The 19,512-nt window shown below is 35.3% G+C and overlaps 1 protein-coding gene and 1 long non-coding RNA gene across 2 annotated transcripts; both read left to right on the top strand.

Moving 5' to 3' along the window:
* Positions 1-5,958: 5,958 nt before the first annotated feature.
* On the top strand, positions 5,959-10,391 carry LOC113228228 (zinc finger protein 16-like). The gene is made up of 6 exons (XM_026461489.1): positions 5,959-6,487; positions 7,488-7,636; positions 8,609-8,733; positions 9,056-9,173; positions 9,352-9,467; positions 10,133-10,391. The coding sequence occupies exons 1-6, from the start codon at positions 6,052-6,054 to the stop codon at positions 10,287-10,289; spliced, it is 1,101 nt and encodes a 366-aa protein (XP_026317274.1). The 5' UTR covers positions 5,959-6,051; the 3' UTR covers positions 10,290-10,391.
* A 1,253-nt stretch (positions 10,392-11,644) lies between these two features.
* LOC113228295 lies at positions 11,645-16,552 on the top strand. Its single transcript, XR_003310291.1, has 4 exons — positions 11,645-11,725; positions 13,576-13,683; positions 15,898-16,135; positions 16,483-16,552. It is a non-coding gene; the product is annotated as an uncharacterized LOC113228295 (long non-coding RNA).
* The last annotated feature ends 2,960 nt before the right edge of the window (positions 16,553-19,512 follow it).

The following is a 19,512-nucleotide window of genomic DNA, read 5'->3' as shown; positions in this document are numbered from 1 at the left end:
GTAAGTCAATGTCTGGCACTGTAACTATTACAAGAAGGCGTGTCGATTAGCCCAAGAAAGTACGCACTCAGTTTTGTATGTAAGTTACCCTATTTATTTTTTTATTTGCGAAGCATACAGCGTCATATAATAAATTTTATTTTTAACACATGAAAGAAACACTATAGCCACTAATAATAGTTTCCACTAATATTTAAAATAAGTTACATTGGATAGACAAATTTGTACATAGCTATAAATCAGGCAATAGCTAATATAATATGTACCAATATTCCAATAGTTTGTTATAAGTATTAATAGAAGGATCGAACACTAAGAAAAATTCCAGCGATCGATTTATAATTGTATTAATAAAAGCTTCCTAATGGCAGAATTGAACCGGAATGGATTTTGTGAAATATATTAATTTCTCGATATTCGTTATTAAATTTAGTACAAGCCCGTACAAGGAACCTTTTTTAGAATAATTAGTGCGACAATGAAGTATTGCAAATGGGCCTCGCGGACGTAGGTTGGGTCTTGGGCATTTTAATGAATTTTATGGCCGATATAGAATGTAGTATAACCATAGATATAGAAAAAAAAGGGGAGATATGTAATGACGCTATGTAAGATCGGGTGCCGATGTCGTCACTTTTTAGCTTGTGTGCAATTCAAACTTTACGCTCTATTATCTACTACCGTAACGTAAAGATTTTGATTGGGTAGGGCTTAAAACGTGAAAACGACGTAAAACAATTTTAAAATTTAACAAAATTAAACTTACAGTCACTTTAATAAGAGTTATATTACAATATTTCACTATTTTTTTCATCCTGATTCAGCCATTAACCAATAGGTGGCGTTTTAGTAAAAATACTACTAGTATATAATAGATGACTATTACACGTTAGATGGCGCTGAAACTCATTTTTCGTTACACTAAGAATTCATGGAGCGGTTTTCACCCGCTTCTGCCGCGGGACCGCGGCATGTAACAGTTAAGTATGTAAAACTAGTAGCACATTTCACGGCGCATTTTACGCCTGTAGTGGTGACGGTTGTTCGCGGTTGCCGCGGCTGGGTACTAGTAGAACCGCGCAGGACGCGATGATTTGCGCACTTGGCGACTGTCGTCACCCGCACACTTTGGCGGTCGGTTCAGCCACAATGTGGTGCAGGCGCACGCAGGGTGAGTTCTGTATTAACCGCGCGACTTGCAATTAATACCTACTAACTTCGCGGTCTGTTCCGCAATCGCAACGGTTTCGTGCCCGCAACCGCGGCAGCTACGTGTCCGCACAAACTTGCAGGATCGTGAGTATTGAAATAAAACCGCTGTCTAGCAGCACCGGTGGGCGCGGATGGAAACCGCTCCGTTAATTTGTTAACCTTATTAACCTTAAACTGACGCTACTCAACGAGTTTTTGGTCCTACCTAATCGATAGTTGGAAACCATGTGGCTGTTGTCAATATTAAAAAAATATTCCATTTTTCATACTATATCTACACTGGTACTGGTGTATTATTAAATTAATATATTAATAGAAAATAGGTGGTAGGCTTGGACCAGTGTCAGTTTTATAAGAATAATATAAAAAATATGGCGACTGTCGCCAGTGTCAATTTTCCGTTATACGTTACCACGGGTTGGTGAAGCTGAAGAGTAAACTCGAACCATCTACGAATTTAATAAATTAAATTATGTTGCTTTTTTATGAAGGATTTATGCAATTTTCTATAATTGTTTCTAATTTATTTTGCATGCACAAGTAAAATAAAGCCGATTTTGCTACTTGGCGCTACGACTAAAAAGTTGTTGAAAAACCAAATACAAAAACACGACGCAAGCACATAGAAAAATTCGTAAGGTTCGCTGGTTCGTTCCGTGGCTTAGTTGGTATAGCGTCTGCCACGGTAAGCTAGAAGATGTCGGTTCGAATCCGGCCGTATCGAAGGATTTTTTTCTGAGTGTTCGATCTTTGTATTAATAATTATAACAAACTGATAGAATGTTCTTCAGAACATTGACCATCGCACACGCGATAGAACAGACAGGTAAAGTATTTCCTCGAAGAAAGTGATTCAATATCGTCTATAAGCACAGGATCGTCAACAATTCTCTTATGGTTCTCAATGATCATAGGAATTGTGTTGTCTGAGTCTCAATCTCGTCACATATTATGTACACATGTTTTTTCGCACACACTCATAGCCTAGCACTAAGACACACATAGACATCCAATTTTTCTCCCGGCCCGGGAATCGAACCCGATACCTCTGCGTGGCAGATCAAGATGGTTGGTTGACCGTGCGGTAACGGAGATAGGCACTTCATAAAAGTTATTTGAATTTGTATTTTAGTTTAGAAATTAAAATCATATAGATGTCACCCAGGAAACCGTCAATAATAATTGAGAAGCAACCGTTTTTCCATCAGGCCATTACCGCTTTTTGTTGTATTATTTCATTACATTGTTGTCAGCAATGTTTTGGCTGTGAAATTGTGCCATCTTAAGGTAGCGTCGCGACGCTTCATGTTTTTCAACTACAACGCCTGGCAAAAGCTGAACTAGATTTCTTGGCAAAATTATGGTAAAAAAGTAATGGAAAGTAAAGTGCTACTAAAAAAGTGTGTTGCACTCCATTAGCTTTAATAGGGTGACCTCGAAATGTCTGCGAGATTTTCCGCGGGTGGTTTCTTACGTAGCTCTTAATACGGCTTAACTATACATATAGTTATACAATGGTCTAACTAGTGTAGATATAGAACCTTATATAAACGTATTCTTTATTATATATATAGATATAAATATATAGCAATAGAACTCCTTTTAAAAGAGTTCGTCTAGGGAAGTAGGTACCGCCAACTTACTCATTTCTGCCGCGAAGCAAGACTGTTTTGCTGGTGAAATTACAGGCACATAGGACTTTTCAACTTATGTCTCAGGGTGATGGACTCAGCGGCAGTGTCCCTCAGGTCTTTGCGATTTAAAGATCTGAGTGACACTGCCTCCGTGGCCGAACTGTTACTTTGCTGAACTGCACGCAATTTCCTAGGTTGGATTCCCAGGCCAGGAGAAATATTCCTATGGCCTACATATATTTATCTCGTTTAGGTAAGTTAAAGAGTTTAGGTGTAATTTGTGGTTGTCTATATGTGTGTCCATGGCAACCGGGATACAAAGTTTTCCTAGTGCGCACGACTTGTTCGTCTCTATAATTGGTATTCATTGACTTACAATTATATGGACGTCGGGTCCGCGCTAAAAAGTGTCCGAACTTATAGGGCGTTAAAATCGTATACAGAGCGTCATTCACGCTTTAGTCTTCGTTTGTTCGACTGACAGCGAAGCAAGCAAAATTAGTCAGTACTGCGATGTCATTACAATTTAAATTCAACGTTTCAGCTTTTTCATATTCCTTTACATGTCACTACGTTTAAATAGGTTGACTTGGGACATTTTTTTCGTGGTTTGTGTATTAGACCCGTCGTCCATTTATTTATAAGTCAATGTTAGTATCATAAAAAAAGTATTCCATACCTATTAAACAGCTTATATGTATATAGGTTATTTAGAAACAAAAAAGTGTTAATTTAAAATATTTTGAAAGATTGTTATTCCATAATTTTTGTTAAATAAATTAGCTATTGTTTTACTTACGAATTTACTAAAAGTTATAATCTTTATTATTGAGCAAATTTGAATCCTGCAGTAAAATTACACTGTTTTTATATTCTGCAATAATAAAATAACCATGTAAACTAAATAAAGATTTCGTTGGTTCTCCTATACCTACTTAAATTTCGATTTCGACGAGCTCCGTGGTCGAGTGGCTTACACACCGGCTTTCATGGTGTCACCATCTTTGAAGTACCGGGTTCAATCCCCGGCTGGGTCAGTGTAGGAAAACGTACTTTTCTATACTGTCTCGGGTCTGGGTGTTTGTGGTACGGTCGTCATTTCTGATTTCCATAACATACCTAGGTGCTTTAGTTCATACTTCATTACTTTGAGACCAGATAAACGTATGTGATTTTATGTAATATTTATTTAAAAGAAAAAGTGTACATTATATTGTAAGCACAAATTGAATAATAATAATAATAAATTATGTAAATATTAAAAAAACAAATTCGGATCTAAATAGCGTAGGTATACCTACTTGTTTTTTTTTTAAACAAAACGACATTTCGGCCCTATAGAGGTACCACGTTCACGGCTGAGTGATACGGTATTGGTCTTTAACTCTGCAATTCTAGTTACAATAGTTGTAAAATTTTTCGGCCTTTTGATATCGGAATCTCATTTTTCTTCAATTGTTTAATTTTGACATTTTATCACGGAATATCGTTATTAAATTTGGTGGCCATTTTGAAACTTCACTTTTGAAAGTTACAGTAACTGTTAATTTAACTAAGTACTTCCCTTATTTTTAATTTACTAAATAACATACGATTTGCAATAATTACATACGATTTGTTATATCAAATTTGGTTTGCTGAAGCAAAGTAATATAATAAGTAGGTATTATGTTAATAGTAGGTCCATTCAACGATTTCAACGTAACGATTTGATAACGTAAGTTTGTACCATTGTCGTATCGTCAGTGACTTATATAAATAAAAAGATCTTGAAGGTAAAGGACACGAAACGGGAAACGTACTGACATTGGGAAACGTGCTGTTCCCATATAAGACAGCGAACTACGCGCGCAGTAGGTAGGTATCGCGACATTTCTAAAAATTTAGTTTTCCTATATTCGGCTAGTATTGAAACACCAGAACATACGACAGTCCTATTCGTTGAAACTGCAACAGTATTGGCTTATTAATCATAAAAATGATACAGATTCCTATTCAATTTATCTATTTTGCCAATTCTATAAAAATGATATTATTATTTGGCGGGTCTTTAACTTTCGTTGTGTTAACTAAATATAACACTGCTAGGACCTTTAGGAACTTATTCCTATCAAGGAAACACTAATCAAGTCTTAACTCTTTTTTATTTTCGTATTCCTCTTACTGACCAGTACAAATTCGAATCAAGATGTGTCCTACCACAGAGAATACAAAAAATGTAGTTTTAATCGATATGCAGAATCGAATATAATTGATTTAAAATAATATAGTAAATCGTTCAACGAACAAATCACATTATGTATGTATTTAGTTCACAATAAGTATAATAGCTAACAGTTGTTTCCGCGATCGCGGCATGTTGCAAATGTTGCTACTTAATTATTAATTATAGGGAAAACGAGGACCGTTTTTGGCAGCACTGTGAGAAATGTCAAGAATGTGTGTTGTTTTTTGTTAGCAAAATATATTATAATTTTTTGCCGGTAGTTGAATTAAAGTTTTGAAATGAATTTAATTTGCCGGTTATGCTTAGAAGCAATTACTCAAACCTCGAACGAAATTGCAGAAGGCAGTGATATTTTACTTAAAATTCAATCATGTTTATCGGTGCAGGTTAGTGATCCTTAAAAATAATAATTAAGCATTTTCTACCGTTTTTATACTTAAAATTTGTTATTTTTACTTACATATATATACATCTAGATTACATTACGATACATTTGGATAGTTTTTGAGAATAATATATGTAGTGTATTAAATACCAAGCATGCGAGACAGTCGACAACAAAAAATGCAACGAAGCCCCGTGTTTTTTATTCTTTATTAAATAATAAATATGCCACAAATGTTCCACTTTCAGATTATTTGCGACGAACATCTGCCGAATCACGTATGCATTACCTGCATAGAAAAATTAGAAGATATTGAAATGTTTACTAAAAAAGTTGTTAGTAATCAGAAAAGGTTATATCGGCTTTTAAATGATGGAAGGGAAAAATTAGAAAGGTTTTATTCACTTTTAAATTCTAAACATAGTCTCAAAGAAGAATTGACTGATAATGTCACTTTGCCGTTAGATAACAAGGAAATAAAAAATAAATCTTTGAATGATGTATGTGACTATATTCACAATGATGATAATGAAGTGCCAAGTAAATCAGAAGAAATTTTTAATCAACCTTTTCAGTACAGTTCTGAAGATGACATGACGTTGTCTTCTCTGAAAGTAGCCAAAACTCCGAGCAAAAAGAAGACAAAGATTAAAAGAAAACGTACCACAGAGAACTTAGCCAGGCCACGAAAAGCAACACAAATAAAAAATAAAGTTAAAAATGGTCAAAAAAGTGAAAAGAAAAATCCAATACTGCTTATAAATAAACAAGATTTTAAGTGTCTAACATGTTCAGCTTTATTTACCTCACAAAATGATTTAATAAAACATTATCATAAAGAGCACAGCAGCAAACAAGATAAAGATGGAAAGATGAAGGAAGCAACAAAAAGTTACTCCATATTAGAACGAAACGGTGTTCAAAGTTATAAATGTACTACGTGTGGTCGGGTCTATGATAACTTAAGAGCAGTAAAAAGACATTTTGAAGCTCATGTCAAAGACAGGCCTTTTATTTGTAAACAATGTGGTAAGTATAGGTAAGGCTTTGGTTCATTTCGCATAACAATGAAAGTGTTGAATCAATTGCTTTGGAAATAATATAGGTATATTATAATTGACGATATACACTGATTAGTATACGGTGTGAAAACACAATTCCTAAAAAGTTTCAAAATAGAAAAAACTACAAGGTAACTTCTGTATTCAATAGACACTTTTCATATTATTATACTAATATATTTTTTTTATATCAACTAGATTAAATAGAACACATCGCCATTCCCGGAGAACAAAATGATGATTGCAACAAAGTAATATTTCAGGAAAAATAAAAAACTTGTTTTCATTGATAAGTTCTTAAATACTGAATGTAGGTAGATTAATAGTTAGCTTTAAGGAACGAATATTTTTTTGTGCATTCTGTATTATAAATGAAACAGCCGTAAGTTAAGCCAAAATGGAGATATTTCAATAATAAATAATTAGTCAAATTCAATCATCATGTTGAATTTATATTGTAGATTATCATTTTATTTTCGTTGTGTCTGCGTCGAAAACAAGTAATGCACTGTTACTGACTTACCATTTTATTCTACGGGTTGCAATAGTACTAGTGGCGAAGGTAATAATTCATTTGTTGGTAGGTCAATGATTGGCACCTAAAGATCTTAAATATGATAAAACACTAAAACTGTGATAATGGCAGTTATCTTTTTGTTCCCCGGGGATGGCGACATATAGTATATGGTATACATATTTCAAATGGCCTTAATTTTATTTGTAAAAAAATTCTTATACAAACCCAGCTTGACCCACTCAACAGAACTGATTCAGTATGGGAAAAACTGCGAGCAAGTATCGGCTCTTAGTTATTTATATGCACACCAAACTAAGGTCTAAGTATATTAACATGTCGTCCCTGAAAAGGCGAAATTAATGACCTCCAAAAGGCCAAAAAGGCGCTTTAGTATTTACTTTCCAGCAAAAATTTTAAGTCATATTTTTAAATTCACTTCTTTTATTTTCAGGTAGAACATATAGAACAGTTTCGGAAATTATACGACATGGCAGAGCTCACAATGGATTAAAATTAAATTGTTCTTATCAATGTGGTTATAGCACTGTTTACTTGGGAGCTTTGAAAGAACATGAGAAAAGGCATAGGACTGAATTTAAGGTAGCATGTCACAATTTGAGAACATTAACATCTGGCTTGAGATTGATATGGTCAGAGAGAGTTGGAAGCCGTAGCTGGCTATGAAAATCTTATTTTCTGTTCTATTTTTAACCGACTTCAAAAAAGGAGGAGGTTTTCAATTCGACTATGTTTTTTTTTGTATGTATGTTACGCGATAATGTATGTGTGAACCGATTTTCATGATTCATTTTTTGTTGGAAAGAGGGTACCGATTTCATTTGAAGAAAATCATCCACCTCTAAGGGTGGCTGATCACGCATGAACATTCATTTTTATAAATAGCGCCTAAATTTTACTTAAGAAGCAATTATTTTAATGTTTGGTTTTGCTATTCTCCAATTCAAGGCGTTTTTCTCTCTCAATATACTTTGAGTATAGTGGCAAACTAGTGGATATTTCAATAAAACTTGGCAAATAGATGTGATTCCAAGTACTTTTGAGGTCGGTTTTTTTAGTACTCTGTACTGAGATTATAAACTATCTGATTGATTTGAATTTTTATTGAATTGATATTCAATTATTTTTTATGTTAAATTACTCCACTTGTTTGTTATAATTAGAATAAATTTCTTCGATCTGGCAGGATTTGAATCGACGTCTTCTAGCATATCGTGTCAGGCGCTGTACCAATTAAGCCACAGAAGTAACCATCCAACCTCACGAATTTTTCTGTGTGTTAGTTGTCCTGTCTTTGTATTTGGTTTTTTCAACAACTTTTTGCCGTAGCGCCATCTATGAGAAATCTTAAGTATATCGTTTACAGCTACCAGCCCTGACTAGAGATGTCGCTATTCATTGTATTTAATGTAAGACGTCGGTTCGAATCTGGCCGGATCGAAGGAATTTTTTCTCAGTGTTCGATCTTTATATTAATAATTATCAGATTGATGTTAATATATGTTTATGATGATTATTCATTTTCGCATAATTTTATTAATGTTGTTATTACAGTACAAATGCGGTAAGTGTGACAAAGGATTTCAAGTGAGAACTTGGTATGAAGAGCATCAAAATATACATAACGGCGTTAAACCTTTCGCATGCAACATATGTGGCCTTGCTTTTCATATGAATAGGTAAGAAATACATACTATAACGTTGGTGCTTTCTAGAAAAGGCGAAAGCGCCATTTTGAAACATTTTTCAAGGGAGCACGTTTTTGTTCTTCACGACTGTTTTCAACGGAAATCAGTTTTGAAACTTAAACTTAATTAAAATAAAAAATGAATTTTAACACATGCTCTTTTGAAAAATGTTTTCATAATGGTTCGCCCTTTCTACAAAACCGACGATAAAAAACCATGACTACAATTGACCGTAATAAGTTATGCTCTATATCAACGTCAATAAAAATCTAATAGTTTTAAATTTTGTGTGGTTACATTTATGTGTTTTTAGATATCTTACAGCACACCGCACTACTGTACATCCACAGTCATCGGAATTGAAGAGATATGTCTGTATGCATTGTTCGTTACCTTGTGACTCTAGAAAAGCACTTACAGATCATCTCAAGGTGTGTCACATTATTATTGCCATCAATAAACTCACAAATATAAAGAAATCCGTACTTAATTTTTCAATATTCTGTGAAAATGCCTAAATTTAAAAGTCAGTGGAAGAACTGGTAATTTTATACATACATAACCATTAATATTGAGTACTCTTTATAACTTGTCATGTTTTCATTTTAGGATCATGGAATCATCAAACGTTTTCTATGCGATATTTGTGGCAAAACTCTCTGTAGTAAAGAACAATTGAAGTTCCATAATCGGGTGCACATTGGAGAAAAACCATATAGTTGCAGGTAAATTAATAACCAACATTGTTAATTGACTGTTTCTCGCAATTTACTTTTCTTTTATGATACCAAGTGACTGGACAAACAAGTCACGTCTGTGCATAGCAGTTGCAGAGTCGTATTCCAGAACTCTACTCAATGCTCAAGTCAGGATTGCACTGGAAACACAAGCATTGGAAATACGACCCTAATGGCAGGGACTTGAGTATGATTTCGAGTGCTTTAAACTATACTCAAATCCTGACTTGAGCATTGAGTAGAGAAGAGCACGTCAAGCTTGACACTTTGAACTTTGAATCGTTCTTATCGTAAGCGGCATAGAGTTGAATTTCAATCTTAAGTGTCAGGCTTGACGTGCTCCTGACCCTGTAGAATTTTGAATTGTGTACCTTCCACTTTGTACGATTTTTCAAGTGTCGGATAAAATATATCGATAGTAGATATCGGTACCGAAAGATACGATAATATCGGATTGATTCGATGTATCGAGGGCATATATCGATATGTATCGTTATGGACAAACGTGTCACTTAACACCAGGCGCACGAATCGTTCGCCCCGTCTCTTGATCTTGTAAAAAATAACTTTTTTATTTGACAGGTGGAAAGAAATTGTCTGAATTTAATAAGGAACTTGTTGAACAAAACTACACATGACATTGTCTTTTTCAGCATTTGCAACAAGTCATTCACGAAGAAATGCAATCTAAAATTACATGAATTAACTCATACTGATGAACGTACCCATGAGTGTTTGAAATGCGGTAAAATGTATAAACAACGAAGTACATTGCTTAAACATAATCAGAAGTATTGCCGTGGATCTTAACGTTATCAATAAAGTTAAATATATTAAGTTAAGAAACTACTTCTATCAACATTTTTGAGACTGACAGGCTTATTATTCGTTAATTTTTAAGCATTTTAAATACAACTTTCAGTTATAATTTGTTTATTATTTTTATCATAAAACTACCTTGTAAACTGTATAATTCGTCGTAGTCGCAGAACAAAGACGGATCTGAAATTCAACAACTTTACAGTAGAGCACTTCAAAGATTTTTTATGAGATTTGATGTCATATAATAAAAACGGCTATTTCTATCTGTTTGAAATTTGGACATATTACTGTGTGTATAGACTTTTACAAAATGTCGTACAAAACAGAAACAGATAGAACTAACCGTTTTAAAAATATGACTGAAATTGTATGTATCATATAAATAGGTAATGTACTTAGTAGTAAATATCTCTTTTAGATCTAAAGTTAAATAGCATCTTTTTAAGATGTAGTCGGTACAAAATATGAAACAAACCATTACAGCCTTAATTTTCTTTTTTATCTATTAACTTATAAGTTAAATTTGTCGGAAATCAACAACAATAACAACAATAAGTTTTGCAAACAGAATTATTATAATTTCAAATTAATGGCCAATCCTATTAAATTTCTTTGATAAAGGTACGGTATTCTTTAAGGGTCGTATTCCAGAACTCTACTCAATGCTCAAGTCAGGATTTGAGCAGACTTGAGTATGATTTCAAGCACTGGAAATACGACCTCTAGGCAAATATTTGAGTATGATTTTTAGTGCTTTAAATCATACTCAAGTTCTGACTAGAGCACTGAGTAGAGTTCTGGAATACGACCCTTTGTTTCCACTAAACTAGGGTAATATTTTGAAATTTGGCAGAATTTAGACAAAGCATTTCATTTCACGCAGATTCACTGTTTAAAGCGATCTATTTTAAATATTTTAATTTTTGTATGAAAGTAAAATGTCTTTTTAATGCTACAGGAGGCTCTAAGTAAAATGTTATGAATTATTAAAAGTTACTGTGACACGAAAGTTGTTGTTTATGGTGTAAATAATAATTATAGTCCTGCGATGTATCGCAGCAACTATATTAACTACCTATAGGTAGTATAAAATATATAACCCTGTATTAAAAAATTAAAAAATAATTTTCAAGATGATTTTTTTTTAAATACCATATGTACCATTAGCGGATGGCTGTAAAGGAACGCAACGTTAGACAATTTGTGGGATCAACGTTGACGTATACCTCTAAAATAATTCTCTATTTTTCTCTTGTTTTGGAAAGTGAAATTAGTGTCTAATTTTTCACTAGTTGCCATAAATAATGGAAGAATCTGATGAAATTTCTAAGGATGGTTTTTGCTATGCCTGCTTTTCTACAAATGACGAAAAACGTCTTTATTTGTATAGCGTACAAAATGAGACACTGAAAGCAATTTTTCAGGTAATTTCCTAAGTAGTTGTTTATTTATTACAGGCTCCACATAGATTTAGACGAATTAGTAGACAAATAGTAATATGCATAATCAATTTTCAACCTATTATCCATACAAACTGAAACCATCTTTATTTCATTGGTAAGCAACTTACACTTGAAATCGTAATATTGATTAAACTGTACTGCTCATTTATTCATAAGGCAGATTCCCCTGAGAAGAATGAGCAAGAAACTAGCGGTTGCTCTACGTAAATATATATTTGATTGCATTTATCAATTACAATATTTATTTCATACTTAGATTGAGAATACCTGCAAGAGCTACCACAGATTTTGTCATCCAAGTACGCAGAAGATGTTATAATCTTTGTATAAAGTTTTTGTTTCACTATAGTTTTAAACCACGTAAATGGTTAATTTTGAATATCAACTGGTATTTTATTATAATAGCATATACATCGCCCCGTAAATTAATATATGACTTTGTGAGACTGTCAAAAATAGCTAGTTTTATTTTTATTCCTCATGTTAATGTTGTCTGTCACTATTTTTCATTAAAAAAAATATTATTCTTAACATAAATTCCATTTTAATGTGACACTAGTATGTTAAGAATATCTAAAATCTCTTTAAGCTTATCTCTCAAAGACATTCTGGGGTAGATTGTAAATTGCCCAAACCGCCTCCTTCTGCAGGATGAAAGATTCTATTCATATCTACGGCATTACCCCAAAACTCGTCTTTGGCTAACACACAACTCTAAAAGTCAACCAGATCTAGAGTGTAGATTCTGCTACGAGGTGGATGAAACTCCTGTTTATCTTCTCACCCAATGCTACCCTCTGATGGCGTATGAAGCTTTGTACTGGGAAGGCACATGCCACAACCGGAGGACATAAAATCTTACTAAGCTTAAATGTGACATTTTCAAGTGTAAATTTATTTTACCTATGGAATAAATAATCTTTGACTTTACGGTGCCAGGAAAGCCTTCCAGTTCTTCAATGCTGTCAGCCATGGCTCCACAGTAATTAGTGGTGATCACAATAGATCTGCTGATGGTCACAGTGATGAGGGGCTATATATTTCCCCGAATTAAGCCGCCCTAATAATAATAATAAACCAGCAATATTTTAATTTAACTAATTTTACAATAGAATTACGCTAAGCTCTTATTTTTTGCTATTTAATATGGTTATTATGCCAATTGTCACTTAGCTGCGATTTAGTTTTAGTGGATAGCAGATAAACCGTCCAGGGCAATAGATTATTCGCAAAATTGGTGAAATATTGTAGCATTTAAAAAGAGAATAAAATTATCTCTCACATTGTATAAGAACCTCAGTGACCCATAGATATGCATTACGGATGCTAGATGAGTAAGTCTCGACTTCAATTGCTTATAGCACTCATTTGGGATATCAACTTTTTTATTTTATTTTTTATTTCTGGATGTTTTGGGCAGCACCTGGTACTTAATTTCTTTGCTTTGGTGCTCATTGTTCAGGAAATTCTCTAGTTTGAGACCATACAATGTATTGCTAACATTTAGCTCTTTCAAGTGTTTTCTATCAATATTTTTACATAATTGTGGTAAACAACAAACATGAACAGTGTATATCTACACATAATGTAGAGCAAACTCTAGAGTGTCATACTTGTCCTCTTGGGAACCTGTTTTATAACCAAGTTGTGTGCTGTAATTGTCATGACGATTTCAAGTTGATTTATAATGAAATAGGGATATATTACAATTTTAACATTCCAGGTATTGACTCTTGTATTTGTTTGTTGTGTTTCCCATAATTGAATACTATTGTTGAGATTATAATGATAAGTAAGGGTTTTTTTTACAGCTTGACCAAATATGCCTGTGTTATGTGTGTAAGAGATTAGCCCAACACACCGACTGGTTCATTCAAAACATACAAAATAATCAAATATACCTTGAAAACTTTGAAAATGTAAGTACAAAAAATATCTAGCTTTATCACTCGGGCTATTGGAACTAGTATAGTAGCAGTAGAGCTTCTTGTGAAAGAGTGCGTCCAGGAAAGCCCTGCCATGTTATCTATTTCTGCGGCCAAGCAGTAATGTGAGCATTTCTGCATTCCAGTTTTAAGGAAATGGTACTTGTCAACTTATGTCTCAGAGTAACGGGCTCAGTGGCAGTACTCTTCAGATCTTTGCAAGTTGCCTTTCTTGTCACGTACCACCAAGTGCACAACTCGTTTGTCCTATCTGGGGTCTAACTAGGGCTAACCTTGCAATTTAAAAGCCAATCTGAAGTTAAAAGTGTAATGTCAATAGCGTGTTTCTGAAACCTGTTTTCAGTGTTTTAAATTCTGACATTCAGAATTGGTTTTTGGAAACGTATATGGAATTTGACATTTCATTCTGAAATTCAGACAAATTTACTAGTTACACCATCATCATCCAGGTGATTGGTGCGATTGCCTGCCACATTTATCTATAGTACGAACCAATACCACGATAGGACACTACAGCGTAGTCGGGTCATCATCAACAGCGTATCGTAGTCCACTGCTGGACTCTCCCAATTCGCGACATTTCGCCTGTACCTCAGCCCGTTGCATCCATCTACTGCCTGCAGTCCTTCACAAATCGTCACTCCATCTGGTCCTACACTACGTTGTCCGAGCTGTAGTCTCCACTCAAGAACTCGATTCCCCCGTCGGTTATCGGTTCTTCGATAGATATGGCCAGCCCACTGCCACTTTAGCTTGCTTATCTACCAGCTATGTCGACGACCATACTTCTTTGTCGGACAATCTCGTTCCGTACCTTGTCCTTCAGAGAAACTCCGAGCATAGCTCGTTGAGCGACTTCTAACTGGTGAACTAACCGTATCGTGAGTGTCCACGTCTCGGCTCCGTATGTCATAACAGGTAGAATGCTAAAGATTGAAAAGCTTCGTTTTCAAACTTTGTGGTATTTAGTACTACATTTGTGTAACCAATTTGTTTTACATTGGCAAGCTCGCCAATTTGGCAAAAAGCTACTCTAATTTCTGGTGATAACAAACAAATCAGCTAAATTTTTATGGATACTACTGGCTATTCTTTAATTTTGTTTAAGATTAGCGCCATCTATCCATATTAGCAAGCGTTAATTTACAGTCTTAACACACAATGCCATCTATTGCCTTGAATATTTATTCATGTTCATATTCATCTTTATTTGCAAGCTATATGGTAAATCAAGATTTTACAATTTATATTACAGAACTTGTAGCATCCTGCAAGGGCACCGCAAATTGAGAGAGCAGCTGTTATTAATTAAATTAGAAAAATAAATTTACATGCAAAAATTACTAACATTTTATCAATATATTAATATAAACGTAAAAATTAAAGATTAATAATAAAAAAAAGTAAACAATCAATTTAATATTTAAAAATATAAATAATTTAGAACAATGGTAATGACGTAATTATGTATAAGTACATTCAAAATGTAACAAAATTTATTTTATTTTTATTTGTCAGAGTTTAGAAAATAATATTAGCTCATGGTCAATATTTATAATTCATATTCTTCTTCTTAGCGTGTCGACTCTGACGTTTGCGTTTGCGAGGACCAGTACTCAGCGACTGTTACAACATTATCAGTGGCGTAGTAGGTACAGGTCCTCGCCTGTGCAGGTGTAGGGGTACGTAAGACGAGACAATAGATGTGCCATAGTCTGGGGAGAGATACCACAAATACATGCACTCTCAGAGCTATAACCCCACCTGTGCTTCGGCCGACTTGGGTCCGCAGTCTATTTAAAGACTTCCAAGTGTGCCATGGTAGATTATGCCCAAGAGGGAGGTGCTCCGACAGCGGAATTAGTGATGTAGTGGGGTATCTCTCCTTCCAGAGATTTATACGGACTTGATTAGTTTCCAGTTCCAGAGGGAATACTTCTTTAATGCCGATTCTTTAGCCTTTGGATTACCGGCACGTGACAGTGTAAGGGGTGCCGTGTATTTCATATTAAAGTGGAATTAATTGATATTATGTAATATAAACTACTTCTAGGCCATTTGTTGATCAGCGCCGTCTAGACGTAAGACGGAATTTTGACCTTTATCAGAGTTACAATCTGTAGTATGGAGATTAACACTCCTCTTGATTTATTGGTTCATGTTTAAAGTAATTTAATGAAATTTCAGGTAACTACCACAACAATAGAAGCAATAAAAATTCAAATACACCCTCAAGTCGATCTTACTTGTCAACCATTAGAACAGATCTCTTTATACCATGACATTAGTACATTAAAACCTGACGATGATGAGAATAAGGAATCATTTACTGTTATTTCAAATGGGTGTGAAAAAGCAATTGTTAGGATCAAGACGGAGTTAAAAGATGAAGAGGATTCCCTTGATGATGAAATTTGTGGGGATGGTAATTATAATTTGGGATTTTTTTTCTTGCAATCAATTCACTCTGTATTATTTTCAGTGATTGGAATTTGAGGAAGTTAATTTACCTAAAATATGAACGTTTCTTTAGTATAATAATAATAAATAATAATAATAATAAACTGGGGAAACTCTGTGTCGCGGGTGCCATGGACACACACATAGACAACTTCAAATTATACCCAAGCTCACGAGAGAAATAAATGTAGGCCTCACAAATATTACTCCCGGCTCGGGAATCGAACATGGTAACCGTTCGGCCACGGAGGCAGCAGTATGTACATATCCATTTCGTCATCATCATCAGAAAAATTACAAATTTTATTTCAGAACTAGATGCTTACATAAAAGAAGAAGACGAGCACCCATTGAAGTTACTAAAAGAAGAATTGGAGTCGGAAGGCATCAATATACAATGCGTCCGGAAACGCAGACGAAAAGGGAAAAATAAATATAGTACAAAAAAGAGAAAAGGGGAAAATATCTTACCTAGGATAGTCAAAAATGATCTACACCTACCCAGGGTGTCTAAGGATTATGTTGGACCTAGATCACCTAAGGAGGAATTTGAACTTCAAACTAATATAGGTAAGAAATAATATATTTTTTTTTTTGGGTATTTGGCTTCTGTCCCACTGAGGACAATTTTGCCAGTGTCCGGGTTGAAAGATACACGGTATATTTATCAAGATTCACTCAAACGACGATGATCGGTTGCACCATCCTATGGACAAAGACAAAACACGGGGTTATTTGACTAGCTACTTTGGATGAAAAGCGTAAACACATGCTGTGCACATAGTAAAAGTTATATAAGAAATAATATTATTAAATGCTTACTATTCAATTTATAGTCTGTTTTTTTTTTGAAGACGGAATAAAATGACATTGGTAGGGTTGCCAGTTGTCATAAAATTTTAAATACTTATGTAGTTGTTATCGATAGTTTTATCGATAGATTATGAAAGAAGATAAAATTTTAGTTCTAATTGTTAGTGATTGCGTTCTTACCTTCTTTATTCTTATTTTGATAGTTGACGTATTAGTATCGAGATCAATTTTTATCCGTACCATTTTATCAAGAACAGTCGGATTTGATTATCTATATTGAATTAAAAGAAAAACTTTAAAATATGTCTCCTCATTGTATTTTTCATACACAAAGTTCTAAATACAGTATATGTACGAACTTCCAAAATTAACAATTAAAATAAACTTGTGCTTAGTAATTGGATGAATAATGGGTCGAGGATGATTCAAATGAAACAAGTTGGGCTATTTATTTAATAAGCGTGACCAATATTCCATCGACTGCAATTACTAGCTGCTCGCAAGCGGGTAACACTTTTGCGCAAAGAACTGTCATTTTATTCCGTCTTCAAAAAAGACAGACTATAGAATCTTGTGGTATGGTGTAACGAGCTATTTTGCGTATAGTGGGTGTAGGGATGGAGAATCTTCGAATCCACCACATGTGCACAGTTGTGGCATTGTAATATTTCACGGGAAAAAAATGTGATTGAAATTAACAAGATGTTGTTAAGGTGATAATTTAACTCGTTTCCCTCTGAGCCTATGAAAGATAAATTCGAGTCCTCCTAATAACCTTAATGTAATAGACAAGTTTTAGTAGCAGTAGAGTTCCTTAGAAAAGGGTTCGTTTAGGGAAAAACTGTCACCATACCTATTTCTGCCGCCAGGCAGTAATGTGAGCATTACTGGTGAAATTACAGGCACATGGGACTTGCCAACTTATGTCTGAGAATGACAGGCACAGTGGCAGTGCCTCTAAATTCTTTGCGATTAAAAGTTCTAAGAGGCACTGCGACTGTTGTGGATAGGCGTGTCGCTTTCTTTTTTATGTAAAGAAGGAGGCAAACGAGCCACTTGAAAGGAGGTGGTCATCGTCGCCCAAGGACATTTGCAACATCAGATAAGCTGCCTATGCACTGCCTGCCTTTGAGAGCCCTGTTATGATGTTTTTTGAGGAACCCCATGTCATAGCGCAAAGGAAACACTTCAGGAGGAAGATCATTCCAAACAGGTTCGAGGAAGAAACGAACGAGATCGTGGTCTTACAATGCCAGACATCTAAGATGTGGGGATGGACTCTACTCCTTTGGCGGGAGGTGCGATGGTAGAAACGAGACGGTGGCACCGGTTCGAAAAGTTCCTTAGAGCACTCCCCATTATAAAGACGGTAGAACACACACAGAGAGCCATCATCTCTCCGTAGGCTAAGGGGCTCCATACCGTCTGTGAGTTTGGGATCATCGATAATACGACCAGCCCTACGTTGGATGGAGTCAAGTGGATCCAGCTGGTATTTGGGAGCTCTTTCCCAGAGTTGCGGGCAATGCTCCATATGGGGCCGTACTTGTGTTTTATATAACAAAAGTCGGTGACCTGGAGAGAAGTACTGCTTCGCTCTATTGAGCACTCCGAGTTTTTTTGAAGCCAGTTTGGCTTTGCTCTCCAAATGGCTCCGGAACTGGACTTCGTTCATGATGTCGACTCCAAGTATCCCAAAACCCTTTGAGATGGTAAGGGCAATGTTCCGGAACTTTGGCGCTGTTACGAATGGGGATTTCTTAGCGGTAAACGCACACACTTGTGTTTAAGCGGGGTTAAATTGTACTAGATTCTGTCGGCCCCATTCTGAGAGCTGCTCCAAAGAAGTATCTCGCTTGTTCCTCCATGACTGTGTATTATGAAAAATGGCGTGCGACACTCGAGCACACATACAATTCGCGCTGCTACGCTTGCGTACAAATCTGGCGAATTCGCTTGTTAGCGAACGGCCCGCGAGCTGCACACGTGCATTTCATAGTGTAATGCATCGCGTGTCGCTTTCGCGCCATGTGTAAACCTTGCCTGAGATATGAGTACAGCAGTGCGCTAAAGCCGGGTACTCACTAGCGAGCAGTAACTATAACCGTTTCATGTTATGTTATCGAAAATCATACTGTGTACGTGATACACGAGCTTGCTGTGAGCGGAACATGTGTGTTGCGCAGTAAGCCGACGATAACCTCATTCAAGATACTCATTCTAGCGAGTCATGAATGGTTCACGCGTACACACTAGAACCTCGTTACTGTATCTGTTACGTTTCAGTTACAACTCGCTAATGAGTTTGAGGCTTTACTGCACGCGTACAGCGCATTCGCCTGATCTGTACGCATCCTTAGGAGTTACCTTGCTTGTCTTATTATACGATGCTAATAATAATATGTGCTGTTAACCCAACTTTTCAGATGCCTATATAGAAAAAGTAACTCTGACGAAGAAGGAGATCTTAAGTGAAAGGGAAGAGATGGCCAAAGACGAGAAATATTTAAACTCACAGTACAAATGCGT

This window comes from Hyposmocoma kahamanoa, unplaced genomic scaffold (assembly GCF_003589595.1).
Source record: "Hyposmocoma kahamanoa isolate Upper Pololo Valley unplaced genomic scaffold, ASM358959v1 224, whole genome shotgun sequence".
Lineage (NCBI taxonomy): Eukaryota > Metazoa > Arthropoda > Insecta > Lepidoptera > Cosmopterigidae > Hyposmocoma > Hyposmocoma kahamanoa.
The sequence above is the reverse complement of the archived record's forward strand: the minus strand, read 5'-3'. Positions and strand labels throughout refer to the sequence as shown.

Excerpts from the sequence above, each read along its gene's own strand:
- LOC113228228 (XM_026461489.1), top strand. The coding sequence starts at position 6,052 with ATGACGTTGTCTTCTCTGAAAGTAGCCAAAACTCCGAGCAAAAAGAAG. Across the intron at positions 9,174-9,351 it reads CACTTACAGATCATCTCAAG|GATCATGGAATCATCAAACG; the intron begins GTGTGTCACATT and ends TTTTCATTTTAG. Across the intron at positions 9,468-10,132 it reads GAAAAACCATATAGTTGCAG|CATTTGCAACAAGTCATTCA; the intron begins GTAAATTAATAA and ends TGTCTTTTTCAG.